The sequence below is a fragment of the Bombina bombina genome, chromosome 2 (assembly GCF_027579735.1).
Source record: "Bombina bombina isolate aBomBom1 chromosome 2, aBomBom1.pri, whole genome shotgun sequence".
Taxonomy (NCBI): domain Eukaryota; kingdom Metazoa; phylum Chordata; class Amphibia; order Anura; family Bombinatoridae; genus Bombina; species Bombina bombina.
In genome coordinates, this window is record NC_069500.1 from 753777522 (window position 1) to 753796880 (window position 19359).

Here is a 19359-nt window from a genome sequence, read left to right on the forward strand (position 1 = left end):
AAGGTCGAGGGAGCGGTTTCTACTTTAAACAAACGCACCACTATTCCCATAGAGGATAGTTGTGCTTTCAAAGATCCTATGGATAAAAAATTAGAAGGTTTGCTTAAAAAGATGTTTGTTCAGCAGGGTTACCTTCTACAACCCATTTCATGCATTGTCCCTGTCACTACTGCCGCATATTTCTGGTTTGATGAACTGCTTAAGGTGCTCGATAGTGACTCTCCTCCTTATGAGGAGATTATGGACAGAATCAATGCTCTCAAATTGGCTAATTCTTTCACTCTAGACGCCTCTTTGCAATTGGCTAAGTTAGCGGCTAAGAACTCTGGGTTTGCTATTGTGGCGCGCAGAGCGCTTTGGTTGAAATCTTGGTCGGCTGATGCGTCTTCCAAGAACAAGCTACTAAACATTCCTTTCAAGGGGAAAACGTTGTTTGGTCCTGACTTGAAAGAGATTATCTCTGATATCACTGGGGGTAAGGGCCACGCCCTTCCTCAGGATCGGCCTTTCAAGGCAAAAAATAGACCTAATTTTCGTCCCTTTCGTAAAAACGGACCAGCCCAAGGTGCTACGTCCTCTAAGCAAGAGGGTAATACTTCTCAGGCCAAGCCAGCTTGGAGACCAATGCAAGGCTGGAACAAGGGAAAGCAGGCCAAGAAACCTGCCACTGCTACCAAGACAGCATGAAATATTGGCCCCCGATCCGGGACCGGATCTGGTGGGGGGCAGACTCTCTCTCTTCGCTCAGGCTTGGGCAAGAGATGTTCTGGATCCTTGGGCGCTAGAAATAGTCTCCCAGGGTTATCTTCTGGAATTCAAGGGACTTCCCCCAAGGGGGAGGTTCCACAGGTCGCAGTTGTCTTCAGACCACATAAAAAGACAGGCGTTCTTACATTGTGTAGAAGACCTGTTAAAAATGGGAGTGATTCATCCTGTTCCATTAAGAGAACAAGGGATGGGGTTCTACTCCAATCTGTTCATAGTTCCCAAAAAAGAGGGAACGTTCAGACCAATCCTAGATCTCAAGATCTTAAACAAATTTCTCAAGGTCCCATCGTTCAAGATGGAAACCATTCGAACTATCCTTCCTTCCATCCAGGAAGGTCAATTCATGACCACGGTGGATTTAAAGGATGCGTATCTACATATTCCTATCCACAAGGAACATCATCGGTTCCTAAGGTTTGCATTCCTGGACAAACATTACCAGTTCGTGGCGCTTCCTTTCGGATTAGCCACTGCTCCAAGGATTTTCACAAAGGTACTAGGGTCCCTTCTAGCGGTGCTAAGACCAAGGGGCATTGCAGTAGTACCTTACCTGGACGACATTCTGATTCAAGCGTCGTCCCTTCCTCAAGCAAAGGCTCACACGGACATTGTCCTGGCCTTTCTCAGATCTCACGGCTGGAAAGTGAACGTGGAAAAGAGTTCTCTATCCCCGTCAACAAGGGTTCCCTTCTTGGGAACAATTATAGACTCCTTAGAAATGAGGATCTTTCTAACAGAGGCCAGAAAAACAAAGCTTCTGGACTCTTGTCGGATACTTCATTCCGTTCCTCTTCCTTCCATAGCTCAGTGCATGGAAGTGATCGGGTTGATGGTGGCGGCGATGGACATAGTTCCTTTTGCGCGCATTCATCTAAGACCATTACAACTGTGCATGCTCAGTCAGTGGAATGGGGACTATACAGACTTGTCTCCGAAGATACAAGTAAATCAGAGGACCAGAGACTCACTCCGTTGGTGGCTGTCCCTGGACAATCTGTCTCAAGGGATGATGTTCCACAGACCAGAGTGGGTCATTGTCACGACCGACGCCAGTCTGATAGGCTGGGGCGCGGTCTGGGGATCCCTGAAAGCTCAGGGTCTTTGGTCTCGGGAAGAATCTCTTCTACCGATAAATATTCTGGAACTGAGAGCGATATTCAATGCTCTCCAGGCCTGGCCCCAGCTTGCGAGGACCAGGTTCATACGGTTTCAATCAGACAACATGACGACTGTTGCGTACATCAACCATCAGGGGGGAACAAGGAGTTCCCTAGCGATGGAAGAAGTAACCAAAATTATTCTTTGGGCGGAGTCTCACTCCTGCCACCTGTCTGCTATCCACATCCCAGGAGTGGAAAATTGGGAAGCGGATTTTCTGAGTCGGCAGACATTGCATCCGGGGGAGTGGGAACTCCATCCGGAAATCTTTGCCCAAGTCACTCACCTGTGGGGCATTCCAGACATGGATCTGATGGCCTCTCGTCAGAACTTCAAAGTTCCTTGCTACGGGGCCAGATCCAGGGATCCCAAGGCGGCTCTAGTGGATGCACTAGTAGCACCTTGGACCTTCAAACTAGCTTATGTGTTCCCGCCATTTCCTCTCATCCCCAGGCTGATAGCCAGGATCAAGCAGGAGAGGGCGTCGGTGATCTTGATAGCTCCTGCGTGGCCACGCAGGACTTGGTATGCAGATCTGGTGAATATGTCATCGGCTCCACCTTGGAAGCTACCTTTGAGACGAGACCTTCTTGTTCAGGGTCCGTTCGAACATCCGAATCTGGTTTCACTCCAGCTGACTGCTTGGAGATTGAACGCTTGATTTTATCGAAGCGAGGATTCTCAGATTCTGTTATCGATACTCTTGTTCAGGCCAGAAAGCCTGTGACTAGAAAGATTTACCACAAAATTTGGAAAAAATATATCTGTTGGTGTGAATCTAAAGGATTCCCTTGGGACAAGGTTAAGATTCCTAGGATTCTATCCTTCCTTCAAGAAGGATTGGAAAAAGGATTATCTGCAAGTTCCCTGAAGGGACAGATTTCTGCCTTGTCGGTATTACTTCACAAAAAGCTGGCAGCTGTGCCAGATGTTCAAGCCTTTGTTCAGGCTCTGGTTAGAATCAAGCCTGTTTACAAACCTTTGACTCCTCCTTGGAGTCTCAATTTAGTTCTTTCAGTTCTTCAGGGGGTTCCGTTTGAACCCTTACATTCCGTTGATATTAAGTTATTATCTTGGAAAGTTTTGTTTTTAGTTGCGATTTCTTCTGCTAGAAGAGTCTCAGAATTATCTGCTCTGCAGTGTTCTCCTCCTTATCTGGTGTTCCATGCAGATAAGGTGGTTTTACGTACTAAACCTGGTTTTCTTCCAAAAGTTGTTTCTAACAAAAACATTAACCAGGAGATTATCGTACCTTCTCTGTGTCCAAAACCAGTTTCAAAGAAGGAACGTTTGTTGCACAATTTGGATGTTGTTCGCGCTCTAAAATTCTATTTAGATGCTACAAAGGATTTTAGACAAACATCTTCCTTGTTTGTTGTTTATTCAGGTAAAAGGAGAGGTCAAAAAGCAACTTCTACCTCTCTCTCTTTTTGGATTAAAAGCATCATCAGATTGGCTTACGAGACTGCCGGACGGCAGCCTCCCGAAAGAATCACAGCTCATTCCACTAGGGCTGTGGCTTCCACATGGGCCTTCAAGAACGAGGCTTCTGTTGATCAGATATGTAGGGCAGCGACTTGGTCTTCACTGCACACTTTTACCAAATTTTACAAGTTTGATACTTTTGCTTCTTCTGAGGCTATTTTTGGGAGAAAGGTTTTGCAAGCCGTGGTGCCTTCCATTTAGGTGACCTGATTTGCTCCCTCCCTTCATCCGTGTCCTAAAGCTTTGGTATTGGTTCCCACAAGTAAGGATGACGCCGTGGACCGGACACACCTATGTTGGAGAAAACAGAATTTATGTTTACCTGATAAATTTCTTTCTCCAACGGTGTGTCCGGTCCACGGCCCGCCCTGGTTTTTTTAATCAGGTCTGATATTTTATTTTCTTTAACTACAGTCACCACGGTACCATATGGTTTCTCCTATGCAAATATTCCTCCTTAACGTCGGTCGAATGACTGGGGTAGGCGGAGCCTAGGAGGGATCATGTGACCAGCTTTGCTGGGCTCTTTGCCATTTCCTGTTGGGGAAGAGAATATCCCACAAGTAAGGATGACGCCGTGGACCGGACACACCGTTGGAGAAAGAAATTTATCAGGTAAACATAAATTCTGTTTTCTTTCATGGTGGTGAGTCGGCATTTTTTTTCTGTCAGCAATTCTAGTTTGAACCTCACTTTCCCTGCTTTGTCTTTTCCTACTTTTCTTTGCTTGGCTATATGTAAGACTAAAAAAACCAGAGAGGTGGGAAGGATTACGTTTTGGGAATCTTTGCCTCCTTCTAGTGGCCAGGAGTAATGGTTCGTGGACTAAAAAAATGAATTAATCAGGTAAGCATAAATTTTGTTTTGTTTTTAAAGCTGGGCGCTCCAAAATTGAAAACGCACACAAAAGCCGATCACAAATCCATTGCTTTTTATCGTAAAGAACAAAACTTTCTATGTATCGCCTAATTAATTTTAGATATGATCATTAATTGTAACTTGGTTTGCTGCCTAGATTCATTAGTGGTAGAAAATATTAAATGAGTTGTAAAATAAAAAATCTGGCATTTGAGGAGAAGTACTACTCCCTCGGCTTAGTTTTTGTATTCTAATAGCATTTAGTAAACCGTTTTTACAGACAATATTTTGTCTTGTGCTTTTTAAAGTTTTAAAATGTCTCTCTTCAGAATGGTGGATGTTGGGGGTCAGAGATCAGAGAGAAGAAAATGGATTCACTGTTTTGAGAATGTCACATCAATCATGTTCCTTGTAGCGCTTAGTGAATACGACCAGGTTCTTGTCGAGTCTGATAATGAGGTTAGTTTCATACTTCATGATATCCTGGGTAATATTGGTTGATATTACAACTTGTATTTTTATATGTTCTCATCAGTTCAACTATTAGTGTGTTTATTTTTACTACAAGTAGCAAAGGGCTTTTAGAACTTGCATTTCTTAGACTGTTAAGTTCTGCAAGCATTATTTTAAAAAAAACTAAAAAAAAACCTGGTATTTTAGATCTGAAGCACAGAGGAATATTGACTAAGGCTGGTAGTGAAATTTGAAGACTTCACTTCAGTGACAGTAAAGGTTAGAAATGAGCAGTAGATCTACCTATAGAATGTAGATATGTCTGCTGATTATTCCTTGTTAAAGCTACATTATATCTGTAAACCTTTAGAATGATCTTTGTGGTCCATACTTTGCAAATTTAGATTGCATTTGATCTCCTTGGTATTGCAGAGATTAATTATGAGGGTGTTCTTGATAACCAGACACTCATGCATTTTGTCTCCTCACCAGAACCGCATGGAGGAGAGCAAAGCCTTGTTTAGAACCATCATCACATACCCCTGGTTTCAGAATTCCTCTGTTATCCTCTTTCTAAACAAAAAGGACCTGCTGGAGGATAAGATCATGTACTCCCACCTTGTAGACTACTTTCCAGAGTTTGATGGTGAGTATAAAAGCTGCTGAAGTCTCTGTCACCCTTTTGTTTAGAGCAAACTATATATATATATATATATATATATATATATATATATATATATATATATATATATATATATATATGAATGTCAGTACATTCAGTATGTATAGCTCAATACAAGTCACAATTTGGATTATATTAAAAATGTATTTCAGTTTAAAGTATCTGGTAATATGTATACTTTCTTCAATGGGAGGTAAGAGTACATCTTTATTTCTACAGCATTTTTAGAGATCACTGCTCTGCCTCTTAACTTGCTCTTACTACTGGATTCCTGTTCGCACATATTTATAGCTCACCATTGCAGTTTACACGAATCGTATTTGTTCTTATACTTAAAAACACATACAGGTCTTCTGGCACATGGCTCTCCCTCATGTTTTTTTTTAGTTTGGCAGGTGACGTTCTCTAGAAATGAGCACTACCTTTGTTACCCTGCTTCTTCCCCTTTTACAATGTGTTCAGAATTATCCCCCATCCCGTGTGGATGAGATATTGGGGGAAAAAGTCTTGTACCCTCAAGAACCTGGTTTCTCAACAGTCGGGCCACGGCCCATTACTGGGCCTTGACAGCGGTATGTCCACACCCTAAAATGCCCCCACTGCAAGCTGTGATAGACCTGCCGCTCCACATATAAGAAATACATGGCAGAGTGCCAGTGCACCTGTGCGTGTGCACATGTAGCAGCAGTTCAGTGGGAAGACAGCATGGGAAAGGGAGCAGATAGGACTGGACCTGGGCAACGCAGTTAAGTGATACCTATATATAGAATCTCTGGAATGCAAAAAGACTTGCAGGGTACCATTTTTCAACTGCTACTCAGTTCTAATTTTCAGACAGTATATTAAAGATTTCTTTCCTAAGATATGGTGGGTCCATGGCGTCCTCAATTACTCCAGCAGGAAGAGGTAAAGAGCACCACAGCCAAGCTGTTAAGTATCACTCCCCTTCCCACAAACCACAGTCATTTCTCTTTGCCTTCATACATGGAGGAGGTGAAGGTTTGGTGTCTGATGAAGATTTCGCTACAAGAAAGTTTTTGGGTCTAGCCATATTCCATGTTAATCTCTTTAGTAAGGGTAGTGGTGGCTTTCAAGCAGTTAGGTGGGCCTTACTTTGTTTTCTTAACATTGTGCTGCCCTAGTATGGAAGATCAGAGTAGGTTTACTCTGTTCCTTCTTTTTTTACAGGTCTCTGTGAGGAACTGTGTCCTTGCATACCTAGTTAGCTGTTGGACATGCCTGACAGCGGATTTGGCTGGTAAGTGCTTTTTTCTTCTTCCAGGTGGGGAAACTATGCACTTACAAATTTTCACTGCATATCTTTCATTAAGGGACAAGGTAATCCTAAAGTAAGGATTAGATTGGGCATGGCACTGTAACGATGTGACTGAGACTGTATTATCCTTTCAGGGGATGAAAGGGTTAATTTATTAGGCTCTTTAAAATTCTTCTGCCTAAGGGTATTAAAGTGTTAACTTTTTATGAAGTTTGACTAAACAAGAGGAAGCTTTGTGGTCCTGTGATATTCAGAACATAAATTGCGGGAGCAAGAAGCTTACGGTTTGCACGTTTACTTTCTCAGGGCACTGTATTTATTTACTGTACGCTGTATTCAGCGTAACCAGGAAGTGGATACTCGTTTCTGTTTTCGCGCCTCTCTGTGGCGCAGTTGTTTATAGGCCGAGCATGTGACACTTCAGATTCGAAACGGTGTCGGCTGTTAGGAGCTGCGATCTTCTCCGTAGTGTAATCCTGTTTTCTTTTTAAAGACACGCTGAGTCCACGGATTTCATCCTTACTTGTGGGATTACGCCTCCTGGTCAGCAGGAGGAGGCAAAGAGCACCACAGCAAAGCTGTATAAATAGCTCCTCCCTTCCCTCCCACTCCAGTCATTCTCTTTGCCTGTGTTAGTAAGATAGGAGATGGCAAAGTGAGGTGTTAGTTAAGATTCTTCAATCAAGAGTTAATTATTTTTAAAGTAGTGCCAGTGACTGCTACTTTGTTCCAGGGTGTAGCCTAGACCAGATCAGTCTCTACAGTAGAGCATTTGGTGGCTTTAAAGGACCAGTCAACAAAGAAGATTTGCATAATCAACAAATGCAAGTGAACAAGACAATGCAATAGCACTTAGTCTGAACTTCAAAGAGTATTATATTTAGTTCCAGACGATTTTAAAAGTTATGTCTCTTTCCACTCCCCCTGTACCATGTGACAGCCATCAGCTAATCACAAACGCATACACGTACCATGTGACAGCCATCAGCCATTCACAAATGCATACACACTTATTCTTGCACATGCTCAGTAGGAGATGTTGACTCTAAATTTTTAAATATTAAAAGACTGTGCACATTTTTTAAATTGAAGTAAATTTGAAAGTTGTTTAAAATGGCATGCTCTATCTGAATAATGAAAGTTTAATTTTGATTGAGTGTCCCTTTAAAGCAATAGGAACTGGTGGGACATAATTCTCACTGTGCCTCCTAGATATATTGCTGCCCTAATACAGATAGCCTAAGCATTTTTAACTCAGGCTGATTTTAGTCCACAGGGCTATGGGAGGGAAAGGACCGCTGAAAACCTGCTGGACTGCCATGTAAGGTAAGTGCTAACTTTATTATTTCTGGGGCCAAAGATCTTTTTCTCAGAAGGAAGTGAGCACTACTTTTCTGTCCAACGGAGAAAAGTTCATAAGACAGATGGCCTCTTACTATACTCGCGCTGTTTTTCACATTGGGCTCCCACTAAGCAAGACGACCCGGAGATGGTATAGAGCCCGGTTTGTCACAGTGGTATGGGTATATAAATTATGCAGTATGTTCTGTTTTTTATACTTGCTCCCGGTGCCTATACTAAAGCATGGCGACCGGGAGATTGCATAGAGCCCTGTTTGTCACAGTGGCATGTGTATATAAATTATGCAGTATGTTCTGTTTTTTATAAATCTCTCCCGGTGCCTAGACTAAAGCGAGGCGACCGGGAGATTGCATAAAACAATGTTTGTCGTAGTGTGGATATGTAAACAGCGCAGTATGTTCTATGTTTTATACTTCGATTCCGGTGCCTATTCTAAAGCAAGGCGACCAGGAGGTTGCATAGAACACTGTTTCTCCAACATAGGTGTGTCCGGTCCACGGCGTCATCCTTACTTGTGGGATATTCTCTTCCCCAACAGGAAATGGCAAAGAGCCCAGCAAAGCTGGTCACATGATCCCTCCTAGGCTCCGCCTACCCCAGTCATTCTCTTTGCCGTTGTACAGGCAACATCTCCACGGAGATGGCTTAGAGTTTTTTAGTGTTTAACTGTAGTTTTTATTATTCAATCAAGAGTTTGTTATTTTAAAATAGTGCTGGTATGTACTATTTACTCAGAAACAGAAAAGAGATGAAGATTTCTGTTTGTATGAGGAAAATGATTTTAGCACCGTAACTAAAATCCATGGCTGTTCCACACAGGACTGTTGAGAGCAATTAACTTCAGTTGGGGGAACAGTGTGCAGTCTCTTACTGCTTGAGGTATGACACATTCTAACAAGACGATGTAATGCTGGAAGCTGTCATTTTCCCTATGGGATCCGGTAAGCCATGTTTATTAAGATAGTAAATAAGGGCTTCACAAGGGCTTATTAAGACTGTAGACTTTTTCTGGGCTAAATCGATTCATTATTAACACATATTTAGCCTTGAGGAATCATTTATTCTGGGTATTTTGATATGATTATATCGGCAGGCACTGTTTTAGACACCTTATTCTTTAGGGGCTTTCCCTAATCATAGTCAGAGCCTCATTTTCGCGCCGGTATGGCGCACTTGTTTTTGAGGACAGCATGGCATGCAGCTGCATGTGTGTGGAGCTCTGATACATAGAAAAGTCTTTCTGAAGGCATCATTTGGTATCGTATTCCCCTTTGGGCTTGGTTGGGTCTCAGCAAAGCAGATTCCAGGGACTGTAAAGGGGTTAAATATAAAAACGGCTCCGGTTCCGTTATTTTAAGGGTTAAAGCTTCCAAATTTGGTGTGCAATACTTTTAAGGCTTTAAGACACTGTGGTGAAATTTTGGTGAATTTTGATCAATTCCTTCATACTTTTTCGCAATTGCAGTTATAAAGTGTGTTTAGTTTAAAATTTAAAGTGACAGTAACGGTTTTATTTTAAAACGTTTTTTGTGCTTTGTTATCAAGTTTATGCCTGTTTAACATGTCTGAACTACCAGATAGATTGTGTTCTGACTGTGGGGAAACCAAGGTTCCTTCTCATTTAACTATATGTATTTTATGTCATAAAATTTTTTTAGTAAAAATGATGCCCAAGATGATTCCTCAAGTGAGGGGAGTAAGCATGGTACTGCATCATCCCCTCCTTCGTCTACACCAGTCTTGCCCATACAGGAGGCCCCTAGTACATCTAGTGCGCCAATACTCCTTACTATGCAATATTTAACGGCTGTAATGGATAATTCTATCAAAAACATTTTAGCCAATATGCCCACTTATCAGCGAAAGCGCGACTGCTCTGTTTTAGAAAATTCTGTAGAGCATGAGAACGCTGATGATATGGTTTCTGAAGGGCCCCTACACCAGTCTGAGGGGGCCAGGGAGGTTTTGTCTGAGGGAGAAATTTCAGATTCAGGAAACATTTCTCAACAAGCTGAACCTGATGTGATTACTTTTAAATTTAAGTTGGAACATCTCCGCGCTCTGCTTAAGGAGGTGTTATCCAATTTGGATGATTGTGATTATCTGGTCATTCCAGAACCACTATGTAAAATGGAAAAGTTCTTAGAGGCCCCGGGGCCCCCCGAAACTTTTCCTATATCCGAGCGGGTGGCGTACATTGTTAGTAAAGAATGGGACAGGCCCGGTATACCTTTAGTACCTCCCCCCATATTTATAAAATTGTTTTCCTATAGTCGACCCCAGAAAGGACTGATGGCAGACAGTCCCCAAGGTCGAGGGGGCGGTTTCTACTCTACACAAGCGCGCCACTATACCCATAGAAGATAGTTGTGCTTTCCAAGATCCTATGGATAAAAAATTAGAAGGTCTGCTAAAGATGTTTGTTCAGCAAGGTTCCCTTCTACAACCAATTGCATGCATTGTCCCTGTCACTGCAGCCGCGTGTTTCTAGTTTGATGAGCTAGGAAAGGCGATTATTAGTAATTCTTCTTCTTATGAGGAGATTATGGACAGAATTCGTGCTCTTAAATTGGCTAATTCTTTCACCCTAGACGCCACCTTGCAATTGGCTAGGTTAGCGGCGAAAAAATTCTGGGTTTGCTATTGTGGCGCAGAGCGCTTTGGTTAAAATCTTGGGCAGCGGATGCGTCTTCCAAGAACAAATTGCTTGACATTCCTTTCAAGGGGAAAACACTCTTTGGCCCTGACTTGAAAGAGATTATCTCTGATATCACTGGGGGCAAGGGCCACGCCCTTCCTCAGGATAGGTCTTTTCAAGACCAAAAATAAACCTAAGTTTCGTCCCTTTCGCAGAAACGGATCGGCCCCAAGGGCTACGTCCTCTAAGCAGGAAGGTAATACTTCTCAAGCCAATCCAGCCTGGAGACCTATGCAAGGCTGGAACAAAGGAAAGCAGGCCAGGAAACCTGCCACTGCTACCAAGACAGCATGAAATGCGGGCCCCCGATCCGGGACCGGATCTGGTGGGGGGCAGACTCTCTCTCTTCGCTCAGGCTTGGGCAAGAGATGTTCTGGATCCTTGGGCGCTAGAAATAGTCTCCCAAGGTTATTCTCTGGAGTTCAAGGGGCTTCCTCCAAGGGGGAGGTTCCACAGGTCTCAGTTGTCTTCAGACCACATAAGAAGACAGGCATTCTTACATTGGGTAGAAGACCTGCTAAAAATGGGAGTGATTCATCCTGTTCCATTAGGAGAACAAGGGATGGGGTTCTACTCCAATCTGTTCATAGTTCCCAAAAAAGAGGGAACGTTCAGACCAATCTTAGATCTCTAGATCTTGAACAAGTTCTCAAGGTTCCATCGTTCAAGATGGAAACCATTCGAACACTTCTTCCTTCCATCCAGGAAGGTCAATTCATGACCAAGGTGGATTTCAAGGATGCGTATCTACATATTCCTATCCACAAGGAACATCATCGGTTCCTAAGGTTTGCATTCCTGGACAAGCATTTCCAGTTCGTGGCGTTTTCTTTCGGATTAGCCACTGCTCCTAGGATTTTCTCATAGGTACTAGGGTCCCTTCTGGCGGTGCTAAGACCAAGGGGCATTGCTGTAGTACCTTACTTGGACGACATTCTGATTCGAGCGTCGTCCCTTCCTCAAGTAAAGGCTCACACGGACATTGTCCTGGCCTTTCTCAGATCTCACGGATGGAAAGTGAACGTGGAAAAGAGTTCTCTATCTCCGTCAACGAGGGTTCCCTTCTTGGGAACTATAATAGACTCCTTTGAAATGAGGATTTTTCTGACAGAAGCCAGAAAAACAAAACTTCTAGACTCTTGTCGGATACTTCATTCCGTTCCTCTTCCTTCCATAGCGCAGTGCATGGAAGTGATAGGTTTGATGGTAGCGGCAATGGACATAGTTCCTTTTGTGCGCATTCATCTAAGACCATTACAACTGTTCATGCTCAGTCAGTGGTATGGGGACTATTCAGACTTGTCTCCGAAGATACAAGTAAATCAGAGGACCAGAGACTCATTCCGTTGGTGGCTGTCCCTGGACAACCTGTCACAAGGGATGACCTTCCGCAGACCAGAGTGGGTCATTGTCACGACCGACGCCAGTCTGATGGGCTGGGGCGCGGTCTGGGGATCCCTGAAAGCTCAGGGTCTTTGGTCTCGGGTAGAATCTCTTCTACCGATAAATATTCTGGAACTGAGAGCGATATTCAATGCTCTCAAAGCTTGGCCTCAGCTAGCGAGGGCCAAGTTCATACATCAACCATCAGGGGGGAACAAGGAGTTCCCTAGCGATGGAAGAAGTGACCAAAATCATTCTATGGGCGGAGTCTCACTCCTGCCACCTGTCTGCTATCCACATCCCAGGAGTGGAAAATTGGGAAGCGGATTTTCTGAGTCGTCAGACATTGCATCCGGGGGAGTGGGAACTCCATCCGGCAATCTTTGCCCAAGTCACTCAACCGTGGGGCATTCCAGACATGGATCTGATGGCCTCTCGTCAGAACTTCAGAGTTCCTCACTACGGGTACAGATCCAGGGATCCCAAGGCGGCTCTAGTGGATGCACTAGTAGCACCTTGGACCTTCAAACTAGCTTATGTGCTCCCGCCGTTTCCTCTCATCCCCAGGCTGGTAGCCAGGATCAATCAGGAGAGGGCGTCGGTGATTTTGATAGCTCCTGCGCGGCCACGCAGGACTTGGTATGCAGATCTGGTGAATATGTCATCGGCTCCACCATGGAAGCTACCTTTGAGAGACCTTCTTGTTCTAGGTCCGTTCGACCCACTCCAGCTGACTGCTTGGAGATTGAACGCTTGATCTTATCAAAGCGAGGGTTCTCAGATTCTGTTATTAATACTCTTGTTCAGGCCTGAAAGCCTGTAGCCAGAAAAATTACCACATAATTTGGTATATCTGTTGGTGTGAATCTGCAGGATTCCCTTGGGACAAGGTTAAGATTCCTAAGAGTCTATCCTTCCTTCGAGAAGGATTGGAAAAAGGATTATCTGCAAGTTCCTTGATGGGACAGATTTCTGCCTTGTCTGTGTTACTTCACAAAAAGCTGGCAGCTGTGCCAGATGTTCTAGCCTTTGTTCAGGCTCTGGTTAGAATCAAGCCTGTTTACAAAATTTTGACTCCTCCTTGGAGTCTCAACCTAGTTCTTTCAGTTCTTCAGGGGGTTCCGTTTGAACCCTTACATTCCGTTGATATTAAGTTATTATCTTGGAAAGTTTTGTTTTTGGTTGCAATTTCTTCTGCTAGAAGAGTTTCAGAATTATCTGCTCTGCAGTGTTCTTCTCCTTATCTGGTGTTCCATGCAGATAAGGTGGTTTTGCGTACTAAACCTGGTTTTCTTCCAAAAGTTGTTTCTAACAAAAACATTAATCAGGAGATAGTTGTGCCTTCTTTGTGTCCTAATCCAGTTTCAAAGAAGGAACGTTTGTTGCACAACTTGGATGTAGTTCGTGCTCTCAAATTTTACTTAGCAGCTACTAAGGATTTCAGACAAACTTGTCTTTGTTTGTTGTTTATTCTGGTAAACGGAGAGGTCAAAAAGCAACTTCTACCTCTCTCTCCTTCTGGATTAAAAGCATTATCCGATTGGCTTATGAGACTGCCGGACGGCAGCCTCCTGAAAGAATCACAGCTCACTCCACTAGGGCTGTGGCTTCCACATGGGCCTTCAAGAACGAGGCTTCTGTTGATCAGATATGTAGGGCAGCGACTTGGTCTTCACTGCACACTTTTACCAAATTTTACAAGTTTGATACTTTTGCTTCTTCTGAGGCTATTTTTGGGAGAAAGGTTTTGCAAGCCGTGGTGCCTTCCATTTAGGTGACCTGATTTGCTCCCTCCCTTCATCCGTGTCCTAAAGCTTTGGTATTGGTTCCCACAAGTAAGGATGACGCCGTGGACCGGACACACCTATGTTGGAGAAAACAGAATTTATGTTTACCTGATAAATTACTTTCTCCAACGGTGTGTCCGGTCCACGGCCCGCCCTGGTTTTTTTAATCAGGTCTGATAATTTATTTTCTTTAACTACAGTCACCACGGTAACATATGGTTTCTCCTATGCAAATATTCCTCCTTAACGTCGGTCGAATGACTGGGGTAGGCGGAGCCTAGGAGGGATCATGTGACCAGCTTTGCTGGGCTCTTTGCCATTTCCTGTTGGGGAAGAGAATATCCCACAAGTAAGGATGACGCCGTGGACCGGACACACCGTTGGAGAAAGTAATTTATCAGGTAAACATAAATTCTGTTTTTTCACAGTGTTATGTATACATAAATAACGCAGTGTGTTGTGTTTCACTGTGTGTCACAGTGGTACGTGTTAATAGCGCAGCATGGTGTGCATTTGTTTTTTTTACTTGGCTCCCGGTGCCTATTCTTAAGCAAGGCGACCGGTTGACTGCATTGCAAACTTATTGTCTCAGGTGACTGTTTATCAAAGTACGCATCATGTGTACTGACAGCGGTATGTCGTTATTTTATTGCTCCCGGCGCTTATAATTAAAAAAAAAAAAATGCCGACCGGAAGTTGACTTAGGTAACGCCCACAACGGGCGGAGCTTGGCGCCGTGTTTGTACACTCTTTTTAGGCGGGGGAAGTCCGGCATGGTGCCCTGTGGAATCCACTTCCCTCCTCTCTTCCGGTTATCGGAAAGGTTAGGAGCAATTTTTAACAGAGTATTTGCACTTAAGACAGCGCTATAGTGACTGCATTGTGAAGACTGCCTTTCATCTCAGCTGGGTCTGGCTGAGATGTACAAGTGTTTAAATTTCCATTTCTGCATGTTCCTCACGCTTTTTATTCTATCATTAATAAATGTTTTCACATTACCATTTAAACTCACGGGAGGTTAGGGTCATCTTCTCCCGCAGATCAAGAGGACTGAAGGAGTAGGGTGACAAACTTTTTTCGTTCCTTTTGTAGTTTCAAGAGAAACTCTTCCTCCTCAGCAGGAACGGTCCAAATCTTCATGGAGATCCAACTAGTTTTGGATCAAGGGAAAACAGACCAAGCAGTCGACTAGCAATTCCAAGACAGTAGGAAGGGTGTACCCCCAATCCGGGACCGGATCTTGTAGGGGGCAGACTTCCTTCTTTGTTAGAAGCCTGGGTTCGGGATGTCCAGGATCCCTGGGCACTGGAAATTATGTATCAGATGCAATCTGGAGTTCAAGGTTTTTCCTCCTGGAGGAAGATTCCTTATTTTTGAGATTACCTGTAGATCTGATGACAAGAGAGGCGTTCTTACATTGTGTCAGACTTCTCCGCTATGGGAGTGATTGTTCCCGTTCCAATTTTGGAGCAAGGACTGGAATGTTGTTACATTCTATTTGTGGTTCCCGAAGAAGAGGGAACCTTCAGGTCAATTCTAGACTTCAAGAGTCCTAACAAGTTCTCAGGGTACCATCCTTCTAGAGCTATTCGTTCCACCCTGTCATTAATCCAAGAGGGTCACTTTGTGACCACGGTGGATTTCTAGGCTGAATATCTGCATGTTCACAGTCACAGGGATCGTCATGAGTTTTAACGGTTGCTTGTCTGGATAAACACTACTAGTTTGTGGTTCTTTTGGTCTTGCCACAGCCTCCAGAATAGTTACAAGTGTCTTATTGGGACGACTTCTAGTTGAGGCACCGTCCTTTTAGATGGCAGGATCCCTCAGTTCTTCCTGAGATCTCAAATGGAGGGTGAATTTCGCAAAGGGTTCCTCAGTTCCACACTTAGGAGTGATTTTCTTAGAAACCTTTATAGTTTCTCTGTCTATGCAGATATTTCTGACAAGTGTCAGGAAATCAAAGATTGTCGATTCTTGTCTGGGCCTTCAGTCCACTCCTTGTCCTTCAATGGCTCGGTGCATAGTGTTAATTGGGCTGATGTGGCGGCTATAGTTATCATTCTGTTTGCTCGCTTTCATCTCAGGGCTCTGCACGGACTTGTCCCCTAGGCTTTTACTGGAGCAGGAGAAAAGGGCCTCTCTTCAATGTTTATCTCTGGTTCACTTCTTTCAGGGTACATGTTTTCACAGACCCTCTTGGGTGATTGTGATGACTGAGGCCAGCCTCCTAGGGGGGAGCAGTCTGGGTCGTCCTAAAGGTTCAAGGATTATGGACACAGTAAGAGTCAGTTTTTCCCATAATCTATGATCAACGTAACATCAGTGACCTGCATCAATCATCGGCGAGATATGAGGATATTCCTTGACGTTGACGGAGGTTGCCAGATTAATTCCATGAGCGGAGCAGGCGGACCTTTCCTCTAACCGAACGCCAAGTTCTCGGGCTACGGGGCGAGATCCAGGGACCCCAGGCAAACTGATAGATGCTCTGGAGGCTCCTTGGACTTTCAAGCTAGCATACCTGTTTCCTCCGTTTGTTCTTCTCAACTAATTACTCGGTTCATACAGGAAAGGGTCTCAGTGATACTGACCGTGCCGGTTTGACCTCGCAGGATTGATATGCAGTTCCGGTGGAGATGCATCTCTACTACCTTGGTGGCTCCCGTCGTGGAAAGACCTGATTCAGGGGCACTTCCTTCACCTGAATCTAATTTCTCGGCAGCTGTCTGCTTGGAGATTGAACGCTTGAATTTATCTGAGCAAGGTTTTTCTGATTCGGTCATACATACTTTATTTCAGGCACGTAAGCCTGTTACTAGGTAATTTGCCATAAGATATGGCGTAAATATCTATCTTGGTGTGAATCCAAGGGCTACTCATGGAGTAGGGTTAGGATTCCCAGATTTGGTCTTTTCTCCAAGAAGGATTGGAGAAGAGGTTATCAGCGAGTTCCTTAAAAGGAAAGATTTCTGCTCTATTTTTTTTTATTTTTTTTTATCTCAAGCGTCTGGCAGATGTTCCAGATGTACAATCTTTTTGTCAGGCTCTGACGAAGAATCAGGCCTGTATTTAGATCAGTTGTTCCTTCTGGGAGTTTAAATTTAGTCCTTAGAGTTTTTCAAGGGGTTCCGTTTGAACCTATGCATTCCATTGCTATTAAATTATTATCTGCAAAGTTTTATTTCTAGTTATTGTTTCTTATGCTCGAAGAGTATCTGTACTTTCGACATTACCATATGATTCTCCTTATCTTATTTTCCATTCAGATAAGGTGGTGTTTTGTAAAAAAAACTTAGTTTTCTTCCTAAAGTTGTTTCAAACAAGAATATTAATCAGGAGATTGTTGTTCTTGTGTCCTAATCCTCCTCCTAGCTTTAACGTTTTAAAGCTTTAACATTTTTCTTTCACGCGACTAAGGAGTTTCGACAATCGTCTTCTTCGTTTATTTTTTCAGGGAAATCGTAGGGGTCAAAAAGCTTCATTACCTCTTTTTCTTTTTGGCTGAAGAGTATCATCCGTTTTACATATGAGACTGCTGGACAGCAGCCTCCTGAACGAATTACGGCTCATTCCACTAGGGCTGTGGCTTCCTCATGGGCATTCAAAAATGATGCTTCTGTTGTACAGTTTTTTGCAAGGCTGCGAATTGGTCTTCTCTTCTCTCTCTTTCTAGATTTTATAAATTTGATACCTTTGCCTCGGTTGAGGCTGTTTTTGGGAGAAAGGTTCTTCAAGCAGTGGTGCCTTCCGTTTCGGTTCCCTGTCTTGTCCCTCCCTTTTCATCCGTGTACTATAGCTTTGGTATTGTATCCCACAAGTAAGGATGAAATCTGTAGACTCATTGTGTCTTTAAAAAGAAAAGAAAATTTATGATTACGTGATAAATTTGTTTCTTTTTAGACACGGTCTGCCCTGTTCCAAGAGACAGGTTACTAATTTTGTAAACCTCAGACACCTCTGCACCTTGGCTTTTCCTTTCTCTTCCTAACTTCGGTCGAATGACTGGAGTGGGAGGGAAGGGAGGAGCTATTTATACAGCTTTGCTGTGGTGCTCTTTGCCTCCTCCTGCTGACCAGGAGTCGTAATCCCACAAGTAAGGATGAAATCCGTGGACTCATTGTGTCTAAAAAGAAACAAATTTATCAGGTAAGCATACATTTTCTTTTTTTGGTGGCAGCTAAGGCTGAGGTGTGGGGTATCCTGAGGTGTGGGGTATCCTGAGGTGTGTGTTTTTTGAGCGCATAGTCGCTCGGTCAAATTGTTCAGTTTTTTACTGTGGGGATATACTTAAGTTAGTAAGGAGTGTGCTCTATCTAAATTTGGAAGCAAAGTCAGTTTGCTGGGATTATGTCTGATATGGAGCAAGATACTGCTCTGATGAATGCTTTCTTTTGTGCTTAGAAGCTCAGATTGCTTCACCTATGCAATTCTGTTCCTCATGTGTTAAGAAGACTTTACAGTGTAAAGAAAATATTTGTATTGCTGAGCCTAATTTCTCTCAGGATAATGCTGTTCAGTTAATACCACAGCCTTCTCCTGTAACATCCCAAGCCTCAACGGTGTCACATGCAGTGCCCTGCGCTTCCTCTAACTCCTAGTGGAGTATATTTAAAAGCAGAGATTGCCGCTCAAGTATCTTCATCGGTATCAGCGGCGTTGGCTGCCTTTCCTAGGTTAAAGGGGAAACTCAAGAGAAAACTTAGTGAGTTAGATATCAAGAATTCTGATTCCAGTAATGTGTAATGTTTCCCAGATGGCTCTTCCTCTTAAATCGGATGAGGAAGATTCGTCAGGACTTTCTGAGGGTGAAATCTCCGATTCAGACAGTGCAATTCCTTCGTCTGAAGCTGAAGGAGTTTCCTTCACAGATGTAAGCTCGAACACCTTCGTGTTTTGTTAAAGGAAGTTTTGTCTACGTTGGACGACTGACACCCCTGTCGTCCATCCTAAGAAATCTAATAAACTTAATAATTACTTTGAGGTTCCTTCCTCTAAGGAGGTTTTTCTGGTTCCAGACCGCGCTGTGCATATTATCACACAGGAGTGGGATAAGCCGGGGGTATCTCTTTTCCAGTCTCCTATTTTTAAAAAGATGTTTCCAGTAGCTGACTCCATAACTGAACCATGGCACTCGGTTCCTAAGGTAGAGGGGGCTATTTCTTTCATGTAATTGGCAAGAGTCCATGAGCTAGTGACATATGGGATATACAATCCTACCAGGAGGGGCAAAGTTTCCCAAACCTCAAAATGCCTATAAATACACCCCTCACCACACCCACAATTCAGTTTTACAAACTTTGCCTCCCTATGGAGGTGGTGAAGTAAGTTTGTGCTTGATTTTCTTCTGTGATATGCGCTTCTCAGCATTTTGAAGCCCGATTTCCTCTGAGTTCAGTGAATGTCAGAGGGCTGTGCAGAGGGTATTGCCTATTGATTTTATGGTTTT

General features: G+C 43.5%; 1 protein-coding gene across 1 annotated transcript in view; it reads left to right on the forward strand.

Annotated features, from left to right (window-relative positions):
• LOC128647246 (guanine nucleotide-binding protein subunit alpha-11) overlaps positions 1-19359 on the forward strand; it is a 225565-nt gene that overhangs the window by 143351 nt on the left and 62855 nt on the right. Inside the window, exons 5-6 of the mRNA XM_053700037.1 lie at positions 4599-4728; positions 5215-5368. Of these exons, the coding sequence (XP_053556012.1) occupies positions 4599-4728; positions 5215-5368 (284 nt within the window). The remainder of the gene's footprint in view (positions 1-4598; positions 4729-5214; positions 5369-19359) is intronic.